This window comes from Lithobates pipiens, unplaced genomic scaffold, assembly GCF_037356315.1.
Source record: "Lithobates pipiens isolate NorthernLeopardFrog02 unplaced genomic scaffold, aLitPip1_a1.2 Scaffold_19, whole genome shotgun sequence".
In the NCBI taxonomy this organism is placed as follows: domain Eukaryota; kingdom Metazoa; phylum Chordata; class Amphibia; order Anura; family Ranidae; genus Lithobates; species Lithobates pipiens.
This window is the reverse complement of record NW_027507764.1, coordinates 104,026,696-104,050,194: the sequence shown is the minus strand read 5'-3', so window position 1 is coordinate 104,050,194 and position 23,499 is coordinate 104,026,696. Positions and strand designations below refer to the sequence as shown.

Here is a 23,499-nt window from a genome sequence, read left to right as displayed (position 1 = left end):
CTAATTTGTAAACACTATAACTTTTGCACAAACCAATCAATAATCGCTTATTGTGATTTTTTTTACCAAAAATATGTAGAAGAATATGTATCGACCTAAACTGAGGGAAAAAAATGTTTTTTTATATATTTTTGGGGGATATTATAACAAAAAGTAAAAAAATAGTGCGTTTTTTTCAAAATTGTCGCTCTATTTTTGTTTATAGCGCAAAAAATAAAAACCGCAGGGGTGATCAAATACCACCAAAAGAAAGCTCTATTTGTGGGGAAAAAAGGATGTCAATTTTGTTTGGGAGCCACGTCGCATGACCGCGCAATTGTCAGTTAAAGCGACGCAGTGCCGAATCGCAAAAAGTGGTCTGGTCTTTGACCAGCAAAATGGTCCAGTCTGTAAGTGGTTAAGCTTTGACAAAAAAAAACCTGAAAAGCGGATTGGTTTCCATGCAGAGCTATACCAGATTTTGCACTCTCCAGTTTTAGTAAATCAACCCAAACCCCATAGTAGAGGCCGTAAATATCTTGGGACTTTTAATCAGCATATGGATGAAGGTGTACCTCTTACATCCAAAACCTGCTGTAGATGTTATTGATGTTGTAGTATGAGCAGATTGTCAAAATGTTTGCTGTTTATATATCATCAATGGAGAAACAGGAATGTTAAACCGTATCTACGCTCAAAATCTAAAATCATATATTAATTTCCACATTGTATTCCAATGATTTTTAGTCTACTTCTATTAAAATCGCAACCTTTTCCTGCCGGCAGTGCGCATATATGCGACCTCCCAGCGGTTAGCTTTAACACTGAGAGGCTACTTATATGTAGCCATATGTGAACACAGTGTGCTGAGTGCACGCAAAGGGTCACATCTGGCCCATGGGCCACAGTTCCGAGACCACCGATCTAAATCAAAAGAAACTAAACCATAATAAACAAACCAGCACAAAACCCGTATAGCAATCATAGGATAGATGGTGTGTTTTTATATAGGCACTATGTTAAGATAGTACATATTTTATCTGTAAAGCTCAATCAGTATCAGCCATCAGTACCTGTGAAATGTGAAAACAGTATACTGTATATACACACACACAAGCTTTTCTTGTATATCTAAAACTATAAGCACTTGCACAGAAATAAAATCATGTCTTCAGAATGGGTTTATCAGAAGGAAATTAAAGGTTTAGTTGGTCTACCACCCACATTGGGTGGGAATACAGTTAAATGGTTATAGCAAATTTAGACCAGTGAGGGTGAGCAATGTTTAAATACTAGCTGAATGTACGAGTCCCATCTGCGATGCAAGTCCTTGCTAAATCCTGCCCTTTTAGTGAACAGAGCTGTGAAATTACTATGTGTTGGAACATAATTATGCCTTTATAGTGCAGTGACATTTTGCAGCAAACGTGGAGCAAGTGAGATACAGAGACCTCTGTGTCATCTCTGTATTTATATATACTTCAGGGATTTTTTACTTTTTTTTGTATCATCAATGGAAGTTGTAAAACACTAAAAGCAGATTTCATTGAAAATGAAAAATACCCTTTGAGCAATCTGAAGTAAAGTTAAAAGACTATAACCAATAGTTAAAGTAAATATGTGTTGAACATATAATTATGCCTTTAAAGTACAGCAATGTATGAAGCCTAGAACAAGAAGGCTGCAGAGACCTTGGTGTCATCTCCTGAAGTTTGGGTATCACAATAATAACATTAAAAAAAAAATAATAATAATCACAAGCACAAATGAACAGCAGTAGAACACTCCAGGTACATTTATAACACCCCAAATATATATAGTACAAAAATAGTGCAGCGCTACTTTAAGTTCACAAAAAAAAAAGTTCATATAGAAAAGCACACAGAATTCCAAATGAAGGTACAATGTGCCTTGAAAAAGATGGATTCCATGCCAGAAGTGTATAGCATCCACCTTAGACACTCTATGCCGCTCACCTCAACACCAGGACCCCTGAGTTAACAAAGGGTCACATAGGCTTTTCCATAAAGGGCAAATATCCAAGTGCGTGGTCACAGTAGTCTTCCTGGTGTGGATCATATGGAAATGCCAGATAAACTCATACATGGAAATCCCGTCAGATTGGTTTGAATGCAGATGATCCTAAATATCCCGAGATATATATTGGCGATCATCTGCATTCAAACCAATCTGATGGGATTGCCGTGTATGAGCTTATCTGGCATTTCCATATGATCCACCCCAGGAAGACTATTCAGGGGTCCTGGTGTTGACCCCTATACATTCATAGTGTGTCTAAGGTGGATGCTATACATTTCTGGCATGGACTCCTCTGTTTTTCAAGGCACATTGGCACTTTATTTGGAATTCTGTGTGCTTTTCTATATGAACTTTCTTCTTCATAAACTTTAATTCACGCTGCACTATTTTTGTACTATCTCCTTATGTTTACTTCTCTTATTGTCAAAAGTTAAAGCATTCAGTTAAAGTGCAACTTCGCTCAAAAACTATTTTTTTGTAGTTTTACATGAAGTGGACATTCCCCAATGGGGAAACTGAATCCAGTAAAAAATGGCTTACATTTTGATCCCTTTTAAAAAAATATTTGGATGAATTTCAACTTAGGAGTGGACCTTTATTAAAATTAAATTGTTCTTTCAATGATAATGACTACTGTTCAAAAACTCCAAGGACTGTTATATCTGCAAAAACTATTTAATTTGGTTTAGGCAATCTTGTTATTCAAACACCCCTGTTATACCATGCAATCCGAGAATGACAACCAACCAGAATGTGCAACTATGCAGCTTCCTTTCTCACCTACCAACTTTAGCCTGTTATTTTGGATTGTGTCACTTCTTTTACTGCCTTATTGTGGCTCCTTATCCTGTAAGCAACCAGAAACCCCTCTCCCTTCAGCCTCCAGTACATGAAACATGAGAGGATGAAATCAATGCACAATGCAATAGATCATACTGTAACCGTCTCACAGTGCTTGTGCTAAAAATTCAGTTTTGCATGGGATTGTGTGATGAATTTTAGATAATTATTGTATCAGCATTTGTAGATATTTGACTGGACTTTATGGAATTTTTTAAAATATATTTACCTAGCGCTCCAATTTTATATTAGTGGTGGAGTCTCTTTACTTTTTAATGGATGAAAGCGAAGTTATGTGGCATGTGTTATTTATATATACTGTATTTATATATATTATTTATACATTCAATTTATTTTCTCTTTCAGCAAATCATGTGACCAAAGACCGAGTCTTCTAAATATGTGACCGGCACTGTAGGCAGTTTGAAGCAGTATTTTATCCAGAATTTTTTTTAAATGACAATAACTATATATTTATCCAGCCAACAACGGTTAACACAGCTTTATTCTAACACCTGGGTATGGGACCACATTAATGCAAATGTATTATCTATAAGCTTAAATTACCATGAATACTAACTTCTGGGACAGTGGTTGCTATCTTGCAGGTCACCAGAATTGGATACCACCATTATCTCGTGAGGTGTCAGTTTATGGGTAGCCTCTATAATTGTTTTCAGTTACATTTCCCTTCTTTTGTGAGTATTTCATCACATCCAGGCTATTTAGTTATAATGAGCATTTTGTGACCACGTGTAAATCCTCCAATATTATGTGATTACATCTAGTTCTTTAACATGTTTTTGAAGGTCCACATTCAGTTATTGTTCCGATATAGCACACTAATGGAGATGGGGATCCCCGTTATACTCTATAAATGTCCTAAATGTGATGTTACAGGAAATAAAGTATATCATGTATGTTATATGTAACAAAATTTTGTTTATACACTTGGCTCTCATCTGCAAGCCCCCTTTTTCCTGATGAAACAACTTCACTGCGAAATACGTTGACAGATATCTGGATTTGTAGAAGCCTATTTGTACTATATATCTTGGTTTACGCAAAACATACAGCGGGTAAAATAAGTATTGAACACATCACCGTTTTTCTAGGTAAATATATTTCTAAAGGTGCTATTGACATGAAATTTTCGCCACGTTGGTAAAAAACCCATGCAATCCATACATACCAAGAAACCAAAACAATTAAGTTCAGAAATTACATTATGGGGGTTATTTACTAAAGGAAAAGGAAAATTCACTTTGCCCTGAAAGTGCACTTGGACCTAAAGTCGCTGTAGGTCTGAAGGGGACGTACAAAAAAACCCAGCATTTTATCTCGCACATGATTTGATGATAAAATCAGCAGAGCTTCCACTCATTTCAGATCTACCCCTTAGATTTAGAGCGACTGCACTTCCAAGTGCACTGCCAGTGCATTTTCAAGTGCACTTGCAGTGCAAAGTGGATTTACCTTTTGTAACTAACCCCCTATGTGTAGTAAAATGGAATGACATAGGGAAAAAGTATTGAACACTCTAACTGAAATGTATTTAATACTTTGTACAACATCCTTTGTTGGTAATGACAGCTTCAAGATGCCTCCTGTATGGAGAAACAAGTTGCACGCATTGCTCCAGTGTGATTTTGCCCCATTTCTTCACATAATCTTCAAACCTTGAAGGTTCCGTGGGCCTTTTCTATGAACTTTGAACTTTAGTTATTTCCATAGATTTTCTATTGGATTCAAGTCAGGTGATTGGCTGGCCCATTCCAGCAGCTCTATTTTCTTTCTTTGAAACCAATTGAGAGTTTCTTTGGCTTTGTGTTTGGAAAATTGTCTTGCTGAAAAGTTCACCCTCGTTTCATCTTCATCATCCTAGTAGAATGCAACAGATTTTTATCAAGAATGTAAATTTTCCCATTCATCCTTCCTTCAATGATCTAAAGTTTGCAAGTACTGTATGCTGAAAAACAGCCCCACACCATGATGTTCCCACGTCCAAACTTCACTGTTGGTATGGGGGTGTTTTTGGGAAGATGCACAGTGGCATTTGACCTCCAAACATGGTGTGTATTATGGCATTCAAAGAGTTCAATTTTGGTCTCATCTGACCAGACTATATTCTCCCAGTATTTCACATGCTTGTCTACATGTTGTGCAACAAACTTTAAAAGAGCTTCAACATGCTTTTTCTGCGGCAATGGAGTCTTGCATGGTGAGCGTGCATATAGGCTATGGCAGTTGAGTGCATTACTTATTGTTTTCTTTGAAACAATTGTACCTGCTAATTCCAGGTCTTTCTTTTCTGGTCCTTGGATCTTGGACAACTCTTCTGAAAACTCCTCTGTCAGAAATCTTGCAATGAGCGCCTGGTTGTGGCCAGTTTATTGTGAAATTATGTTCTTTCCACTTCCGGATAATGGCCCCAACAGTGCTCACTGGAACATTCAAAAGTTTAGAAATCCTTTTGTAAATACCATCAGTGTGTTTTGCAACAATAAGGTTGCAAAGGTCTCGAGAGAGCTCCTTGCTTTTACCCATCATGAGATGTTTCTTGTGACACCTTGGTAATGAGACACCTTTTTATAGGCCATCAGTTGAGACTGAACCACTTCATATTAATTTGCACTGACAAGCGGCAGGTTTTCTTTCTAAATACTGATAGATTTCAGCTGGTGTCTTGGCTTTCCATGCCTTTTTGCACCACCCTTTCTTCATGTGTTTAATACTTTTTCTCTGTGTTATTCAATTTTTTTTTACACAACTTAATTTCTGAATTTATTTGTTTTGGTTTCTTTGTATGTATAGATTGCATGGGTCGTTACTGAAATTTGGTTAAAATTTCATGTGAATAGCACCTTTAGAAATATATTCACCTAGAAAAATGGTGACGTGTTCAATACTTATTTTACCTGCTATATATGCATTGAGTTCAGACTAGATATTGTACCAATTCAGTAGAGGGTCCGTTTTTTTATCCCTTTGGACATGTTGTCCCTTTTTTTTTATATATATATGATACTATGTTTAAATAAGATTGTAATAAACAGTTTGAATTTTACATTTTGTGGTTTACCCTTTCAAATCAATCCTTTTAGGGGGTCCGCTGGGGGACTTTCCCCTGTCTGGATTTTTTGTTCCCTTCCTTTTTTCTCAATTTAAATTACGCTTTCCCTTTAAAAGGCATAGATGGTCAATAACTTACCCTGTCTCCAGGCCTGACCATCGGCTCTTGTTTTGTTCCCAGCTTATGCAGTATATTATAGGCAACCTTCATGCTTCTGGTCCATAGTTTACCTAAGCAGGAAAAGAGACTTAATTATATGAACCTGCATATCAAAAATAACTACACAAATGGAGGAAAATTGGTTTTCAAAGTAGTGTTCCAACAGTATGCCAATGGTACTCTTATATAAATGTGGCAAAGAACCTAAAAACATAGGATCACTGTGGACATCCTTCCCCCTCAGAATATGTAACCTGGTATCAATCAGGAAGCAAAAACACTACCATGAAGCAATAGGCCTTTAAAATTACATGAATTTAATGGGAAAAGTGCATCACAGTAAGGAGTTAAGACTCAGCAATTTCCATTAACGGTTTTTAATAATGATGATGACCACTTGTTACTTCTCCACCACGAACAAATAGAAAATGTGCTTTGTGTGTTTTATGTTGTAATGATGTGTAAAGTTGATTCCTACTTTTTAGATCACCACACCTGAATAAGACTAATGGGAGAGCTCTGGGTTGATGGAGAGCTCTGGGTTGATGCAGAGCTCTGGGTTGATGCAGTGCTCTGGGTTGATGCAGTGCTCTGGGTTGATGCAGTGCTCTGGGTTGATGCAGTGCTCTGGGTTGATGCAGTGCTCTGGGTTGATGCAGTGCTCTGGGTTGATGCAGTGCTCTGGGTTGATGCAGTGCTCTGGGTTGATGCAGAGCTCTGGGTTGATGCAGAGCTCTGGGTTGATGCAGAGCTCTGGGTTGATGCAGAGCTCTGGGTTGATGCAGAGCTCTGGGTTGATGCAGAGCTCTGGGTTGATGCAGAGCTCTGGGTTGATGCAGAGCTCTGGGTTGATGCAGAGCTCTGGGTTGATGCAGAGCTCTGGGTTGATGCAGAGCTCTGGGTTGATGCAGTGCTCTGGGTTGATGCAGAGCTCTGGGTTGATGCAGAGCTCTGGGTTGATGCAGAGCTCTGGGTTGATGCAGTGCTCTGGGTTGATGCAGTGCTCTGGGTTGATGCAGTGCTCTGGGTTGATGCAGAGCTCTGGGTTGATGCAGAGCTCTGGGTTGATGCAGAGCTCTGATGCAGAGCTCTGGGTTGATGCAGGTGCTTTATCTGCATTAACATATGTTTTAGGAAATACCATTAAATTTGAATCCCAGATACAAAAATGTATGTAGCAGTGTATTCCTCTGATCTGGAGGTTTTGGAGAGGGAGGTGACACCACTGTATTCCTCAGCTCTAATTGAGAAAGTGATATCAGCTTCCTTGATGTGCTACCTGGTAGAGGTGTACGAATGACAAAAGTGGTTAATTAGAATTACAAATCATGGCAGGAGACCAAACTCTGCCTCGCTCCTCATAAAACAATGTTTTAGGAAGAATTTCTCTTTTTTCTTTAACAAATCCCATTTGTGCATCTAGCTATAATTAAAAAAATAGTGTGAATGCTTTTGCACTGTCAAAGAAACAAACTGGTAATTATATGCACGAGGAAAACATTTACAACACAGCTTATTTTTTTTTACTAAAAAATGTAGACAGTTGTCAAAGCCAAAGTGACCAGAAAATAAATGAAAATAGATGAATAGCTAAAAGAACTATTTTTACATTCATGCCAAAACATGTATAGTAAAAGAAGAGTTCAAGCAAATCTGGTTTGTGTTATTTCTGTTCACGTCAAGCTGTACGAAAAGTAATTAAAATTTGGATGCCATCCACTGACAGGTCAAAGTCATAAATAACTTCTAAAAGGAAAGCAAAGTTTTTGACATGGCTGTGAATGAGCTGACATAATTTCAGGCTGAAATATAAATGGACTTAGATTTGGGAACACGCGTCAGGCGAGCAGCTTCTCAACAGAAAGTACTTAGTCATTCTATGACTAACTCTCACAGTACATTAAAGGAGAAGTAGGGCCAAAACTCTTTTGGCCCTACTCCTCCTGGGGGTCACAGAAGTGCACTTTGCTCTGCACTCCTGTGACCCGTATTCAGCTGACAGTGGGCTAAAGTGGTCACCCACTGAGAACCTGAGCCATCCGCTTCCACCCCCTTCAAAGATCAGTGCTCCAGTGAGTGCTGGAAGGGTAGAGCAGAGAGTCAGTGACTGGAAGCAGGTTATACTTACCTGCTTAGCAACCTAGATACTACTCTTCTTGGGCTCCCCTCGCCACTGCTCCTGGTTCCTCCCTCCTGCCAAGTGCCCCTATAGCAAAGCAGCTTACTGTAGGGTCACCTGAGCCAAGCCACTGCTCTGTGCGTTCATTTAGACATGGAGCCGCGGCTAGGCCCTGCCCCCTCTCTCTCCTCGTTGATTTTGATTGACAGGCAGCGTGAACCAATGGCACCCCAAATTGCCTCAACTAATCAGGAGGAAGAGTCCCAGACAGCCAAGCCTCTCGTGCAACAAAGCTGGTTTGAGATGAGGCTCACGTAAGTATTGGGGTTTTTATCTTAATGCATAGACTGCATGAGGCTAGTGGGAAGCATGTCTCCCTTTACGGTGTTAGGCTAAACTATACTATACCATGGCAGTATAAGAGGCGGGATACCGTCAGAAGATGGGTCAACCTCAATGAAGCTCTCTGGACTATAATTTCTGTTAAGTGTCATCCAGTGTGAATCACAATTTATGAGGAATGTGTCTATATGTTATCCAGTTTCATTGTACTATCCTGCTACTTTGCTTGTATACTGATTGATATGACACACCTTTCTGAGTGTTGTAAGTTTTGAAAATTACAATAAAGAATGCATTAAAAATCACTATGTTTACAATTATTTTTTCCCCAATATCAAAAATCTCTGGTAAATATACATTGTGGATCAGCCATGATATCAGCCGTCAGTGTAACAGAGTCCACGAACTCCACTACAAAATTAGCCTGCTCTTTGATTTTGTTAGAGGTTTCTATACAGCCAAAGGGCAACGCATTAATTTAACAGAGAGGAAGTTAGAGTGTCAAATCTGTTCACTATAAATCTGTTCTTCCACGAAGAATGTAAACACTGAGGTCAGACCCATCAACGCGGACTGTAAAGTTTATTTTTCATAGATTTACAATGGCACACCAAACATTCAAGAATTAACAGAGGTATAACCAAAGTCTTATTCACACAGACTTTAAAAGGAAGCACTTCGCTTGGGAAAACACAGTTTGTACATTCGTTCTGCACAGTGTCATATTGAAAACCTGGCCAAAGCTAGATGTTGTAGGCTCTTCAACATTTAGTGCTCCACCTCATGGAAGAGCATTTGATATCTGAAAGGACACCATAGGATGTCACTCCAGTGAAGTTACGTGCTTTTTTCTCAGAAGAAGCCTTTGGTTATAACCAAAACAATGGTTTAGAATATGTTTTATTCTACATATGTCTATTATGATACATTGGGTGACAGCCGATTATGCATACGTTGCTTGTTTTCATATTAAGATATACTTTGTGATCATGTCATAGACGTATACTCTAGGTCAGTGATGGCGAACCTTGGCACCCCAGATGTTTTGGAACTACATTTCCCATGATGCTCCACTACACTGCAGAGTGCCTGAGCATCATGGGAAATGTAGTTCCAAAACATCTGGGGTGCCAAGGTTCGCCATCACTGCTCTAGGTCCATGTAAAAAGTAGGGAGTGCACCACAGTTTTTTACCTTCAGAAGTCACATAATTAGTGAAACGATGTCCACCTGTGTGCAATCTGCAAGTGTCACATGATCTGTCATTACATATACACACCTTTTTGAAAGGCCCCAGAGGCTGCAACACCTAAGCAAGAGGTACCACTAACCAAACACTGCCATGAAGACCAAGGAACGTTTCAAACAAGTAAGGGCCAATGTTGTTGAGAAGTACAAGTCAGGGTTAGGGTATAAAAAAATATCCAAATCTTTAATGATCTGTAGGAGCACCACCAAATCCATCATAACCAAATGGAAAGAACATGGCACAAAGGCAAACCTGCCAAGAGACAGCCGCACACCAAAACACACGGACTGGGCAATAAGCCATACGCTCCATAGAGTTGATCTTTATGGCAGAGTGGCCAGAAGAAAGCCATTACTTTCACCAAAAAACAAAATGGGAGATTTTGAGTTTGCGAAAAGGCATAATGGAGACTCCCTAAATGTATGGAAGAAAGTGCTCTGTTCTGATGAGACTAAAATTTAACTTTTTGGCCATCAAAGAAAAACACTATGTCTGGCGCAAACCGAATAAATCACATCACCCAAAGAACACATCACAGTGAAACATGGTGGTGGCAGCATCATGCTGTGAGGATGTTTTTCAGCAGTCGGGACTGGGGAAATTGGTCAGAGTTGAGGGAAAGATGGATGGTGTTAAATACAGGAATATTCTTGAGCAAAACCTGTACCACTATGTGTGTGATTTGAGGCTAGGAAGGAGGTTCACCTTCCAGCAGGACAATGACCCCAAACACACTGCTAAAGCAACACTTGAATGGTTTAAGGAGAAACATGTAAATGTGTTGGAATGGCCTAGTCAAAGCCCAGACCTCAATCCAATAGAAAATCTGTGGTCAGACTTAAAGATTGCTGTTCACAGGCTCAAACCATCCAACTTGAAGGAGCTGGAGCAGTTTTGCAAGGAGGAATGGGCAAAAATCCCAGTCGTAAGATGTGGCAAGCTCTAAAGTATTGACTTTAGGGGGGTGAATAGTTATGCACATTTACTTTTTGTGTTATTTTGTCCTATTTGTTGTTTGCTTCAAAAAATGTTCTGTAAATTAAATGATGCAAATCCTCAAACAATCCATGGTAATTCCAAGGGGGTAAGGCAACAAAACACGAAAAATGCCAAGGGGGTTGAATACTTTTGAAAGACACTGTACTTCAAATGAAGTTTGAAAAATTATGATTTTATTACTATCTATACATATAAGGCCGGACTAAGTACATGCTGGGACAAAATTTGTTCTTTCCACCCAACAGTTTTTAGTGCACAAATCTGAGTAGCTCTTTATTTAATGGAGAACCTGTTTACCTGAGTTTGAAATGCTTCACTTAGGTCTTTGATACACCAGCAGTGAAATCTCTCTATCATAAATTCTGATTCCATTTTGGAGGTTAGGGTGTTCCCATCTACTTTTTTTATGTTCCAGCATCTCCATAATAAAAAAAAATACAGATAGATTGGGTGGTACCCCTTACAATGGCAATAGCGGGTCTGCAATCCTAAAAACGTATGTGCAGAGATCTCATTAACAGAGTTCTAGAGAAATAGAATTCTACTGTGATATGAGTGAATGGTGTTTTAAAGAGAACATATTTTGGTTTATAATGTTTACTAATATAAGTATAGATTACTATATTTCATAAAGCCCAGTAAACTGGGCTTCATCAATTAACCTGTTATGAAATGTAATTTGTAGAAACTACACAAATAATTTTAAAATATCAACCATCACAAATGTTAAAGCAGTATTAAACTCAAAAGAAAATATTATATTGCAACTTACAAAACTTATATGTGATGGCTGCATCAGTTTTCTTTAATAGGCTATTTTCTGGTAAACATTTTTTTATTGTAATGAATATAACAAATTGACAACCATTCACCCACGCAGGGGTATAGCATGTTAAACATACCAAAAAGGCATGGGCTGGGAAAGTCTGATCAGGGGAATTTTATAAGTGCTAAATGTACACTGGGCGACCTAGGGGGATAAACTGAAGGTCCATATATGTTGCCTGGGTCAACGGGCCAACTAAGGAAGCCCATGTTGCAGGTACACGGGGCCAGCGGTCAGGGTGAACAATTGAAAGGAGAAGTGCAAAAAAAAATTCAGAGCTGGCAGCAAATCCACAGCACATCTAACATGGATGACGGTAGCGACGATGGTAGCATTGCATTTCCAGAAGCCTGTACGGTTTAACCTCCTTTCTATCGGTATCACCTACCATTTTCAAACTTTCAAGGAAGATTTGAATTTCAATGATAGCTGTGAGAAACATCTTGGTAATTGTATTTTTCCAGAATTACATGCTGGGGCATTCCAGAATCACCAGATTTTAATGGGGTACACTTGTTTTTGAATAATGCATAGATGAGAAGTAAAGGGCTGAATGGCTAAACAGGCAAACTGCACTCCCTGTAAGTATTTTAAGACTTCTTTTTAATTTTAGATGACTTTCACAAACTTGCTGTATTAAAGACAGCTGCTTACATTTATATGTATATTTAGTAAATTAAGCATTAAAAAAGACATTGCACATTTTTATGGAATAACCGGTGCAAATCTTGGTAATCTTGGTTTCCTCAGTTTAGGCCGGTACGTATTCTTCTACATATTTTTGGTAAAAAAAAATTGCAATAAGCGATTATTGATTAGTTTGCGCAAAAGTTATAGCGTTTACAAAATAGGGGATAGTTTATGGCATTTTTATTAACCACTTTCAGACCGGACCAATTTGCTGGTCAAAGACCAGACCACTTTTTGCGATTCGGCACTGCGTCGCTTTAACTGACAATTGCGCGGTCGTGCGACGTGGCTCCCAAACAAAATTGACGTCCTTTTTTTTCCCACAAATAGAGCTTTCTTTTGGTGGTATTTGATCACCCCTGCGGTTTTTATTTTTTGCGCTATAAACAAAAATAGAGCGACAATTTTGAAAAAAACGCATTATTTTTTACTTTTTGTTATAATAAATATCCCCCAAAAATATATAAAAAAACATTTTTTTCCCTCAATTTAGGCCGATACGTATTCTTCTACATATTTTTGGTAAAAAAAATCGCAATTTTTTTTTTATATTATTTTTTTTTTTACTAGTAATGGCGGCGATCTGCGATTTTTATTGTGACTGCGACATTGTCGGGGACCCATCGGACATTTTTGACACATTTTTGGGACCATTGTCATTTATACAGTAATCACTGCTATATAAATGCAGTGATTCCTGTGTAAATGACACTGGCAGTGAAAGGGTTAACCAGTGGGTGGCAGTGTAGGGGTTAAGTGTTCCTAGGGGTGTGTTACTAACTGTGGGGGGGTTGGGCTTTCATTTAGTGTACACTGATCTCTGCTCCAATCACATGGAGCAGAGATCAGCGTCACTAGTTGCTAGGCAGAATGAGAAAATGTTGTTTATACAGCATTTCCTCCATTCCGCCGCTCCGTGAGACGATCGCGGGGATGCCCGCGGCGATCGAGTCTGCGGGTCCCGCGACCGGACTCACGGGGGTCCCGACCAGTGCGGGAGCGCGCCGCTGGCGGCGCGCTCCCGATGGCACGGCGGCAACGAATATTGGACGTACATGTACGCCAATATGCCTGCCCGTGCCATGCTGTCGACGTACATCGTCGTGCGCTGGTCGGGAAGTGGTTAATATACATTTTTTTTTTAAATGAAGGCGATCAGCGATTTTTATCGTGACTGGTGGACTCATCAGACATTTTTGACACATTTTTGGGACCACTGTCATTTATACAGCAATCAGTGCTATACAAATGCACAGATTCCTGTGTAAATGACACTGGCAGTGAAGGGGTTAAGTGTGTCCTAGGGGCGTGTTGCTAACTGAGGGGGGCGTGGCTGAGTTTTACAGATCACTGATCTCTGCTCCAATCACAGGGAGCAAAGATCAGTGTCACTGTTGCTAGGCAGAACAGGGAGAGGCTTCTTTACTTCTCCCCGTTCTTCCTCTCAGTGAGGCGATCGTGGGTATCCCCGCGGCGATCGAGTCCGCGGGACCCACGACCGGACTTATTGTGCTTCCTGTGAGTGCGCCTCCGCCTCTTAAAGGGCAACGTACAGGCACGTGATTTTGCCTGTACGCGCCCTTCTGCCGACGTATATCGGTGTGAGGCAGTCGGGAAGCAGTTAAAGTGTCATTAAAGGCAAAACTTTTTTTTTTTTGCCATCTATGTCCCTTTGGTGAGATTTTTTCCTTTACTTCCCACAGCTAAAACGGGGAGTGAGAGAAAATCCCTCTAAAGTGGGGGAATCCCAGGGTATTACCAGGTCACCAGAACTAGTGTCCCTATTGGAAGATTTCCCCTCTATTAGGCCCCATACACATCTGAGCGATTTTCTGCTTGATGCTTGTAGCTCTAAGATGCCCAACAAGTCCAATCCCATTTATTTCAATGGCCCCTGTTCATATATGAGTGTTCTGTCTGTCTGTGTTACTGAAGCAAAATGCCCAAAGCTCAAAAAAGTACATGATCTTCTCTTTGGCAGAATATAAGCATGTTTGCCCCCAAAGACTTCAATAGAAATGCCTGGCTGTTTTTACAAGTGTTTTTCTGCTCAAAAAGCAGCTCTCCACCCCTAATTTCCTCCCCCTAGTGCTCTCTATTGGCTAAACAAAAATACTTGAAGATGTAAAACACTTGTGATACACTTCTAAAAAAGCTTGTGAAAAGCTTGTTGTAAACCACTTTATAGAAAAGGCTTACCTATAGGTAGTGGAAATATCTCCTAAACATGCACAGTTTAGGAGATATCTCACTTGTAGTGCACTAATGTCATCATCGGCGCATGCGTTGTGAAAAAACAGACCTCCGTGCCGTTCCTTGTCCAGTGTGTGTTGTGACCAACAGCACACAATGGGGAAGGTTTTGGTCAGTCACATAGCCGGTTTTCGCGGCCCTGGAAGGAAGAGGGCCGAAGATGAACGCGGCCTGCATAGGGGACAGCGCGGGCTTCGTTTGCAGGTAAAGGTCACATAATGGGCTAGTATGCAGTGCATACTAGGCCATTGTGCTTCTAATTTTTAGGGTTTGCAGGGAGCAAAAGAGGAAGTAAAACATCCTGAAAAAAAGCCAGTAAATCTATACACTCAGGTGTGAACAGAGCCTTACTGTTCTGTGTGTCAACCAAAAATTTGGGATTTTCTTTCACCGATAATGGTAAACATGACAAATGGAGAGGATGAATCAGCCAATGAGGGCACAGACAGCAATAAAACATGGCAGGTGTTCTATTCAATCTCCCCAAAACTTAGAGAAAAAAATGCCTTTAGTGTGATCTGGGGGCTGAAACATCAGGGGACACTGTAGGAACTTAATACATATAGACTTAAAGTGGTTGTAAACCCATTACAACCACTTTAACCTACAGGTAATCCTAGATTAAGGCTTACCTGTTGGTGCAAGAAATATCTCCCAAATCTAAAAGGTTTAGGAGATATTTGCAGAAATAGCGGCACCGATGTCTATGGCACATGCGCCATAGACATCGGGCGCAGGCGCACTGAGCGTGCCGTTTCTAACGGCGATCATGCCGTTAGTGGCAGCACCAGCGCACATGCGTGGGAGTGACACCATTGTGGCTCCAACCAGTCACAGCGCTGGGGCTAGAGGATAGATGGTGGCATCGGAGAAGGCAAACGAGGGCTAATGCGGGGGCTTCGATCTTAGGCAATTCATAATGAGGTAGTATGATGCATACTAGCTCATTATGCCTTTGTCTTGCATGAAGAAATACGGACATGAAGGGTGTGAATAAAGTTCAGGGGGGCAGTATTTCCAATAGGAGGCTAAAATCAAGAACACAGGAGGAAAGTTTAGGGCCTGTCTCATAGCGCCCTTTCTTTAAAAAATAAAATCCTTCTTCCAAAATAAATGGTGAGTGATTAACAAATGGATCCCAGTGTCAGCGATCATATATTAGTGCTGAATTCCAAAAAGGGCACAAATCCACCACCAGGTGTAATGGACGCCCACCTTAAATCCAAGGAAAATGCACATCAAACTGCAAAAGCAATCTCCATAAGATATCATCCATCAATGGCCATTGTACATGCAATAAAGAAAACATCTCCTCATGGTGTAGTATGTAATAATGGTTCATTTAAAAAAAAAAAAAGTGACTTGGCTGTGGCTACTCGCATGTCTACAATTTTAAATGCAAGTCTACACTGGGATCCATTCATCAATCACTCACCATTTATCTTGGCAGAAGGATTTTATGTCATTATTTTTCGATACTCACATTTTTTGCACTGGACACTGACTGGATATTTTTATTATTCAACACTTTTTTATGTTTATTTGAATATATGATATTTGACATGTATATTTTTATTGGCGTATCTGGTTTTAGCAGTGCTTCATTATATTAGCCTTTATTATCGTTGGTGTTAGTTACATTATAGGAGTTTGGCAGCTTTATTTACTACTATTGCACCGCACTTTGTTACTTGATTATTTATTGTAATCTATACAGTAGTGCATAAGTTCCTTCAAATTTTTTACCCTTTCTTTGTGACATTTCATTAAGTTCTATTGGCTACAGCACGGTATGAGTCAGTGGAGTGCATTGCATTATGCTGCCATAAAAAAAATGTACGGCGTGTCATACTTTTTTTCAGTGCATACCACCACTGTGCAATGGTAGGAACTCTGGTCGGGCAGGAAACAAGGAATTTTGGACTGCGCTTGAAAAGCCGCCCAATGCAGCCCTACCACACCTGTTGTGACTAGACCCTAAAGTCTGCCATAGATGGTTTAAATCTCGGCTGGTTTAGCATGGACCTGCTGAGATTCGACCATGTATGGGCAGGTTGATTGTACCCACGTTGATTGATGGATCAACTTGGGTTCTACCAGCCTGTCGGGTTTTTCTGGTACAATAATTTTTATTGTAATAAACATGACAACCATTCACCCACACATGGGTTTAGCATATCAAGCAAAATGAAAAGGCATGGGCTGAGAGAACAAAATAACTTTTATAGGTAAAAAAAACTGAAGGTCCACATATGTCTCCCAGGTCCAAGGGCCTACAAGGAGAGTCCGTGTTGCAGGTGCACTGGAGTGCTTTAAGGAAAAAAATGTGTTCAGTTCCACAAAATGCCCCTGGTCAGGGTGAGCAGTCAGTAAAAATTAGCAAAATTGGCTTCATACCTAGTGGTGTTAGCCGCATGTCAGCAAAGAAAGGAAGGCAGACCCTAGACCCAGGGCATCTGTAAAAAGCGTCAGACAGAGGGCCACCACAAGCCCAATGTCAGCAACAGAAAGAGAGAAAGATAGTCCAAAGGGGGGGTAAGTCGTGCACAGTGGAAGAGTTGCAAGGTGGATATTAGGAGAGACCCAGGCTGTTTGGATGCAGGGTGGGGAGAGCGTAGTCCCACCAGGGTGACCATATTTTTAGAAATTTTGAATGGGAATCATGTAAGATGCTAGACATTTTTTCATTAATCATAAGGTTGGTCAAGATGCTCTTCACCATAGCAAATGAAACAGAGGGTTTCGTCACCTGTTGGATTTTTCATGTAATTATTGCAAGCGGTTATAGCTGCCAGCAATAATCACTGTGTTCCCCTGGCAGGGATGGCTCATCACAACCACCAACCGCCCCCCCCCCCCCACACACCCCCCAAACATGTTTGGGGCCAACTCAAACTAAATTGTAAAAAAAAAAAAAAAAGGAGCAGACTCGGTGGACCACTTGGTTTTTTTCTGCCATCTCTCTTTCTATGCTTATTACGTATGTAAAAAGAACATCTTCCACAGATAATGATAATGTCATCAATACTAACTGTAGAGTAATCAGAGTACAGTGCATATCAACCAAACACATAAGACCCCATCACTGATTCAATATATTTTTATGGTCCTTCAAAGCAGAAAATGAATACGTGATTGCTCACTAGATGCTTTTGAAGCCCTACATTTATCATTGCTGTGAGGATTTCATTTCATGTCACTTTACGGTATTTGCACTGTCTGATCACACAACAAATCACCGAAGCAATTTTTTAGAAATGATCACGTGCAGACAGCCTGGCTGGATCATGGTGTCGGCTATTAAGTGGTCCAATTTAGTGCCAATTTACTAAGTGCCTTTTCGGAGCTCAGCAGCTAACAGAAGAAATGCTTTCTGGGCGGGCGTTTTCACAAACATCCAGCGTCAACTGTGCTGACCTGATCATAGTTTGTGACGAATACATGAGATTCGTTTCCAAATTATTTCTTTGGGGGAAAAAATCTGGCATTAAAGAGAGCCAGTAACAATTAAGCTTGTGTAAGAATCACATTTTTTTTTTTATTATTATTCTGAATCTGCAAGGCCTACTTTTGCAAGATTTATATTTTAACCCTTATTTAGCACTATTTAAGGGACACCTCCCCCCCAGTTGCTGCCCTGTTAAATGCCTGCAGTCATGTTAATAACACATGCTGGACTTCCACCTTTTAAGTAGCCACAATAGTACCAAAAAGTTGCACATGTATGCAAGTGTTGTCAGCATAAGTTCAGGCAGTTGGCAGTCCAGTGACTAGTTCTGGATAGAGTAAGGAATTGTTAGAACTTGTCAAGGTTTCATTGCAGTCTCTGGCCTGTTCCAGAAATGTAATGTTATACCCTGCCTCAGTGACAAGGTAGTTGTCAGCGCAGAGTAAAGAAAAATCTATCGTTCGAACACAGACAGGAATAAAAAGCAGATGGAGGTTATATATAAAATTTTATTTTCTCTTACCAACGTATACACTATGGGTGCTCAACCTGTGACCCATTGGCTGCTGCAGAACTACTACTACTGCAGAAGTCCCATGAAACATTGCACTGACAGTTACAAGCATGACTCCGCAAAGGCAGAGGAATAATGGGACTAGTCACTCAACAGCTGGAGGGCCACAGGTTAAGCACCCATGGTAAACACCAATCTAGTGGTGTCCATGCCTTGATGGATCTGCGCTGTTTTGGTGGCAAAAGGAAGGGTGCGGGGCGAAGCAAAAAAGAGGGACCCTACTCAATATGCATTTTGAGGGTTCTGAAGTAACCTGTTTATCAGAACTCAATATACTGGTAAAAATTGGACTGCAGTGATGCCACAAAACATAAGTATCTGTGAGAAAGCAAAATTTAGCAGGCGATTTAAAGTGGTTGTAAACCCTTACAAACCACTTTGACCTACAGGTAAGCCTAGATTAAGGCTTACCTGTAGGTCCAAGCAATATCTCCTAAACCTATATGGTTTAGGAGATATTTGCCCGAAAACGGGCACCGCTGTCTACGGCGCATGCGCCGTAGACAGCGGCGCGCAGGCGCACTGAGCGCAGCATTTCCAAGAATGGAGCTGCCGCGTGTGTCGGCTCCCGTGCGCATGCGTCATCGCGGCTTCGCCGAATGACAGCGGCGGAGCTGCGAGACGCCACCAGCAAGATGGATGCGGTGGACTACAGGGGACAGCGGCGACTTCGCTGGCTCCTGTGTCAGGTAAGTAACATATAATGGACTACTATGCGATGCATAGTAGTCCATTATGCTTTGCCTTTGCAGGGAATGAAAGAGGAAGTAAACCCATCAGGGTTTACTTCCTCTTTAAGCTGTCCCTTAGCGTCCCTGAGAAAGGTTTGTTTTTTTCATATAAAATACTAAATTCAGTAAAACCTTAGATTGCGAGCATAATTCGTTCCGGAAGCAAGCTTGTAATCCAAAGCACTTGTATATCAAAGCAAAATTTCCCCATAAGAAATCATGGAAAAAATGATTCGTTCCACAACCATTTATTCATAGGTCCCTCAGTTTATAGTTTCTTACAAAAAGATTATAGCAATGTGACCAGGTTGTGTAACCATAAAAAGGTCCATCCACAAATGGAAGTCTCCACAAGGGGATTAGAAGCAAAATCCATCAGGAGCTAGAGTATAAGACAGAAGAGAGGCGCCTCTAAGTGTAGCAATATGTTTCTAAATGTTGCACCTTCATTAAATATAACCATATTGCTACACTTACAGGTGCCTTTCTTCTATTTAACACTCAAGTTGTGACATGACGCTACTTATTTATCAAGACATCGCTTGTATATCAAGTCGAAATTTGTTAAAAATGTTGCTTGTCTTGCAAAACACTTTTAAACCAATTTACCCTCAAACCAAGGTTTTACTGTACAAATATTTGAACTATCAACCACTGGTGTGGTGTGGTGATCCTTCTCTTTAACATTTTCTCCATCTATGTGCCCCCACTCGGTTAATCACCAAGAACTAGCACTGTCACATAGGGTGTGAGCTGCATGCTACTCTCGCTATACCTGGAAACAATGGATATTCCCATTACTACTGGAGGTGGAAACAAATTGGTTAGGAAGAAAAGGTGAGCATGTGCTTTACATAGTAAGCAAGGATTTAAAGTAGGATGACTTTCTATATCAGTAACAATGGTTTGTAGGACAAACAGAACTAGAGTCTAGAACTTCACTCTAGAGGTCGACCGATATATCGGCCGATATTTGCCGTTTTTTAAATAATCGGCATCGGCCGATTGTGCTGATAAAAAGCCGATTCTACAGCGGGACTTTGAAATGACTTCTGTAAGAAGTCAGTGTGAGTTGCCTGAGTCGTCATAGCAACACTTTCCTCCTCTCTGGGCAGACTGCCAAGAAAAGAACTAAATGATACAATGTTTACACTTCTGAATGAATGAAGTCATCTCTGTGTGTAGAAGTTCTCAGTTTAACCATTTAAAGACTAAATCTTTTCTGACACTTGTTGCTTACAAGTAAAAATCCTGTATTTTCTGCCAGAAAATCACTTAGACCCCCCAAAAATTATATATATATTTTTTAGCAGAGATCCTAGGGAATAAAATAGCGGTTGTTGCAATATTTTATGTCACACGGCATTTGCACAGAGGTCTTTCAAATGCATTTTTTTGGGAAAAAAATACACCATTTAAAAAATAAAAATAAAATAAAAACAGTAAAGTTAGCCCATTTTTTTTTTTTTTTGTCCAAAAGTTTTGACTACCCGTTTTTATTTAATATATATATATTTTTATTTTTTTTAATCTAGATCATACATACAAGTAAACTGATTGGAGGTTTGTTTTGTTTAATAGATGTTTAAAGCGGGAGTCCGCCGGGACTCCGCATTTTTTTTTTTTTTTTTTTTAAAGCCAGCAGCTACAAATACTGCAGCTGCTGACTTTTAAAATAGTGACACTTACCTGTCCAGCGCACCCGCGATGTCGGCACCCGAAGCCGATCTCTAGATCGACACTCGAGTGCTGCCGCCGCCATCTTGGGTATGGGAATCAGGAAATGGAGCCTTTCGGCTTCATTTCCCGGTTCCCTACTGCGCATGCGCGAGCCACGCTGCGCAATGAGGACGGTCCCCGCTGTCTCTGGGATCTGTGTGTTTCCCAGCAGGCAGCGGGGGCACTTGCGGAAGGGGGCGGGCACTTGCGGAAAGGGGCGTAATGTACGCCCCTTTCCGCAGAGAGCTAGCCCGGAAGTGGGTGCAGTTACCTGGATTATCCAGGTAACTGCACCCCCCTCCCCCCTGAAAGGTGCCAATTGTGGCGCCGGAGGGGGGGAGGAATCCGATGAGCGGAAGGTCCATTTTAGGGTGGACCTCCGCTTTAAGTGTAAGAAATTTTCTGTATCACTTATGAAGGCTGCTTTCACACTGGAGCGGGCAGACGTTGATGGTAAAACGCAAGTTTTAGCGGCTCTTTACCATCATTTTAGCGGTGCTATTTGGCTGCTAGTGGGGCACATATAACCCAGCTAGCGGCCAAGGAAGAGGTTAAATGCGCCCATGAAGCACCGCTGCCAAATCGCATTGCATGCGCTTCGGCAGTGGTGCCCATTCATATCAATGGGCAGGAGTGGTGGAGGAGCGGTATACACCACTCCAAACGTGCTGCTTGCAGGACTTTTTTTTTAAGATCCTGCCAGCGCATCGCCTCAGTGTGAAAGCACTCTGTCTTTCACACAGACTGCAGGGGAGCCATTTTGCAGGCACTTTACAGGCGCTATTTTTAGCCCAAAAGTGCCTTAAAAAACGCCCCAGTGGGAAAAAAATCGGCATCATATATCGGCTATTGGCCGCCATGATTTCTAAATATCGGCATCGGCCAGAGAAAAACCCATATCGGTCGACCTCTACTTCACTCTTGCTTAAATAATTAAAAGTCAACAGCTCGAAATACTGTGAAAAGGTGAACACCGATCAGAGATCAGCACTGTCCTCCCCACAGTTGGTTGTTTGCTGGGCTTCCACTTTCCAGCGCTGCCATTCTGGATGTGGAAATCGTCCTGATGTCGCAATGCCTGCCCCCCAATGGGTATGCACAAAGCATGGCAGCGCTGTGAGACTGGTATGGGACATGTGATGTGTCTTAAGAGGCTGTAAAGGTAGTGAGGGGGAGGGGGGGCTGTCACCAGTGGCCATCATTCTTGGCTAGGCAAGAATTGAGGAAGTGGGGAGGTCGGTACTGGTCAAAAAAAGGTGCCCGCTGCCTGGGGAAAAAAAAGCACTTCAGTTTGTTAGAGGTGGGGAGGATGAGCAGAACCTTCACTTTTGAGAAAGGATTTTTTTTTTAAATGGACTCACAAGTGAAACCTCAAAAACAGATCCATCACATCTGAATAATGCTTAGCATTACAAACTACACAGATAAGTTAGAACTATGTAGTTAGCTCAGACATTGCAGTAGATCTACGCAAGTTATTTTACACCATACTCTATTAAATGTTGCCCTGTAAAATAAATTACAGAACTAGTAAAAGGAAAACCTTATGTAAACCTTAAAAGTAATAAAATAAAGCTAATTCAGCATTAACCCACATCACACGTTTTTCACCCAATTTGTCTTCTGAAAAAAATCGAAAATATTTCAGCAACTTGAAACATACACAGACTGCATTAATAAGCAAGCCCCTACTGTGGGATAAACCATTAACGTTCATACCGTGGGGACGCATACTGCTTAACAAGAGCTGCTTTGAACTGGAGGCACACGGGAAAGGAAGCTTTCACCATAAATAAGGAAGTTTTACTTTGATTCAGACCACTGACAGTCCAAATGCTCCCAACACAAATTCACTTTGGCTCTTAATTCCTAAGCAGCTGCTTAAGCAGTTATTTAAATGTGTAGTAGCAGAGAGACATACTAAAAGATTATCAGGGGTATATGTAAGAGGCTAGACATCTAAAAGCATGGCAGCTGTCCATACAGGTGTATTTACACAGAAAAATCTAGCACATTATAACGGATCAGTTCAGTCAACCAGAAAAATCCAACAAGACCTGAGCTGAAGATAAAAAAGAACAAGACACAGTAGTCTGAAATGATTTCATTTTGTGAAACCTTACCTATAGAAAAGGGTGTTTTTTAGTTTTAAATATTGGGAAGATGACTTTCAAACTCAGAGGGAGATTTACTAAAACTGGTTTGCACAGAATCTGGTGCAACTGTGCATAATAACCAATCAGCTTCTACCTTCAACTTGTTCAATTAAAATTTGACAATAAAACCTAGAAGCCGATTGGGTAGTATTCACAGCTGCACCAAATTCTCTGTGCGCCAGTTTTAGTAAATCTCTTCCAACAGTCAATGCTTAGAGGCTACCTGTGCTCTGGCAGCTGTTGCCTCATAGCAGTTTACAAAGGCTCCCATTGAAGACCCTCCTGAAAATAGGGTCATCCTG

At 40.7% G+C, this 23,499-nt stretch overlaps 1 protein-coding gene across 4 annotated transcripts in view; it reads right to left on the bottom strand.

Moving 5' to 3' along the window:
* Positions 1 to 23,499, bottom strand: part of DIP2C (disco interacting protein 2 homolog C) — a 689,547-nt gene that overhangs the window by 267,383 nt on the left and 398,665 nt on the right. For all 4 annotated transcript variants that reach the window (XM_077491128.1, XM_077491125.1, XM_077491127.1 and 1 more), the window contains one exon: positions 6,071 to 6,162. In XM_077491128.1, coding sequence (XP_077347254.1) covers positions 6,071 to 6,162 — 92 coding nt within the window. The remainder of the gene's footprint in view (positions 1 to 6,070; positions 6,163 to 23,499) is intronic.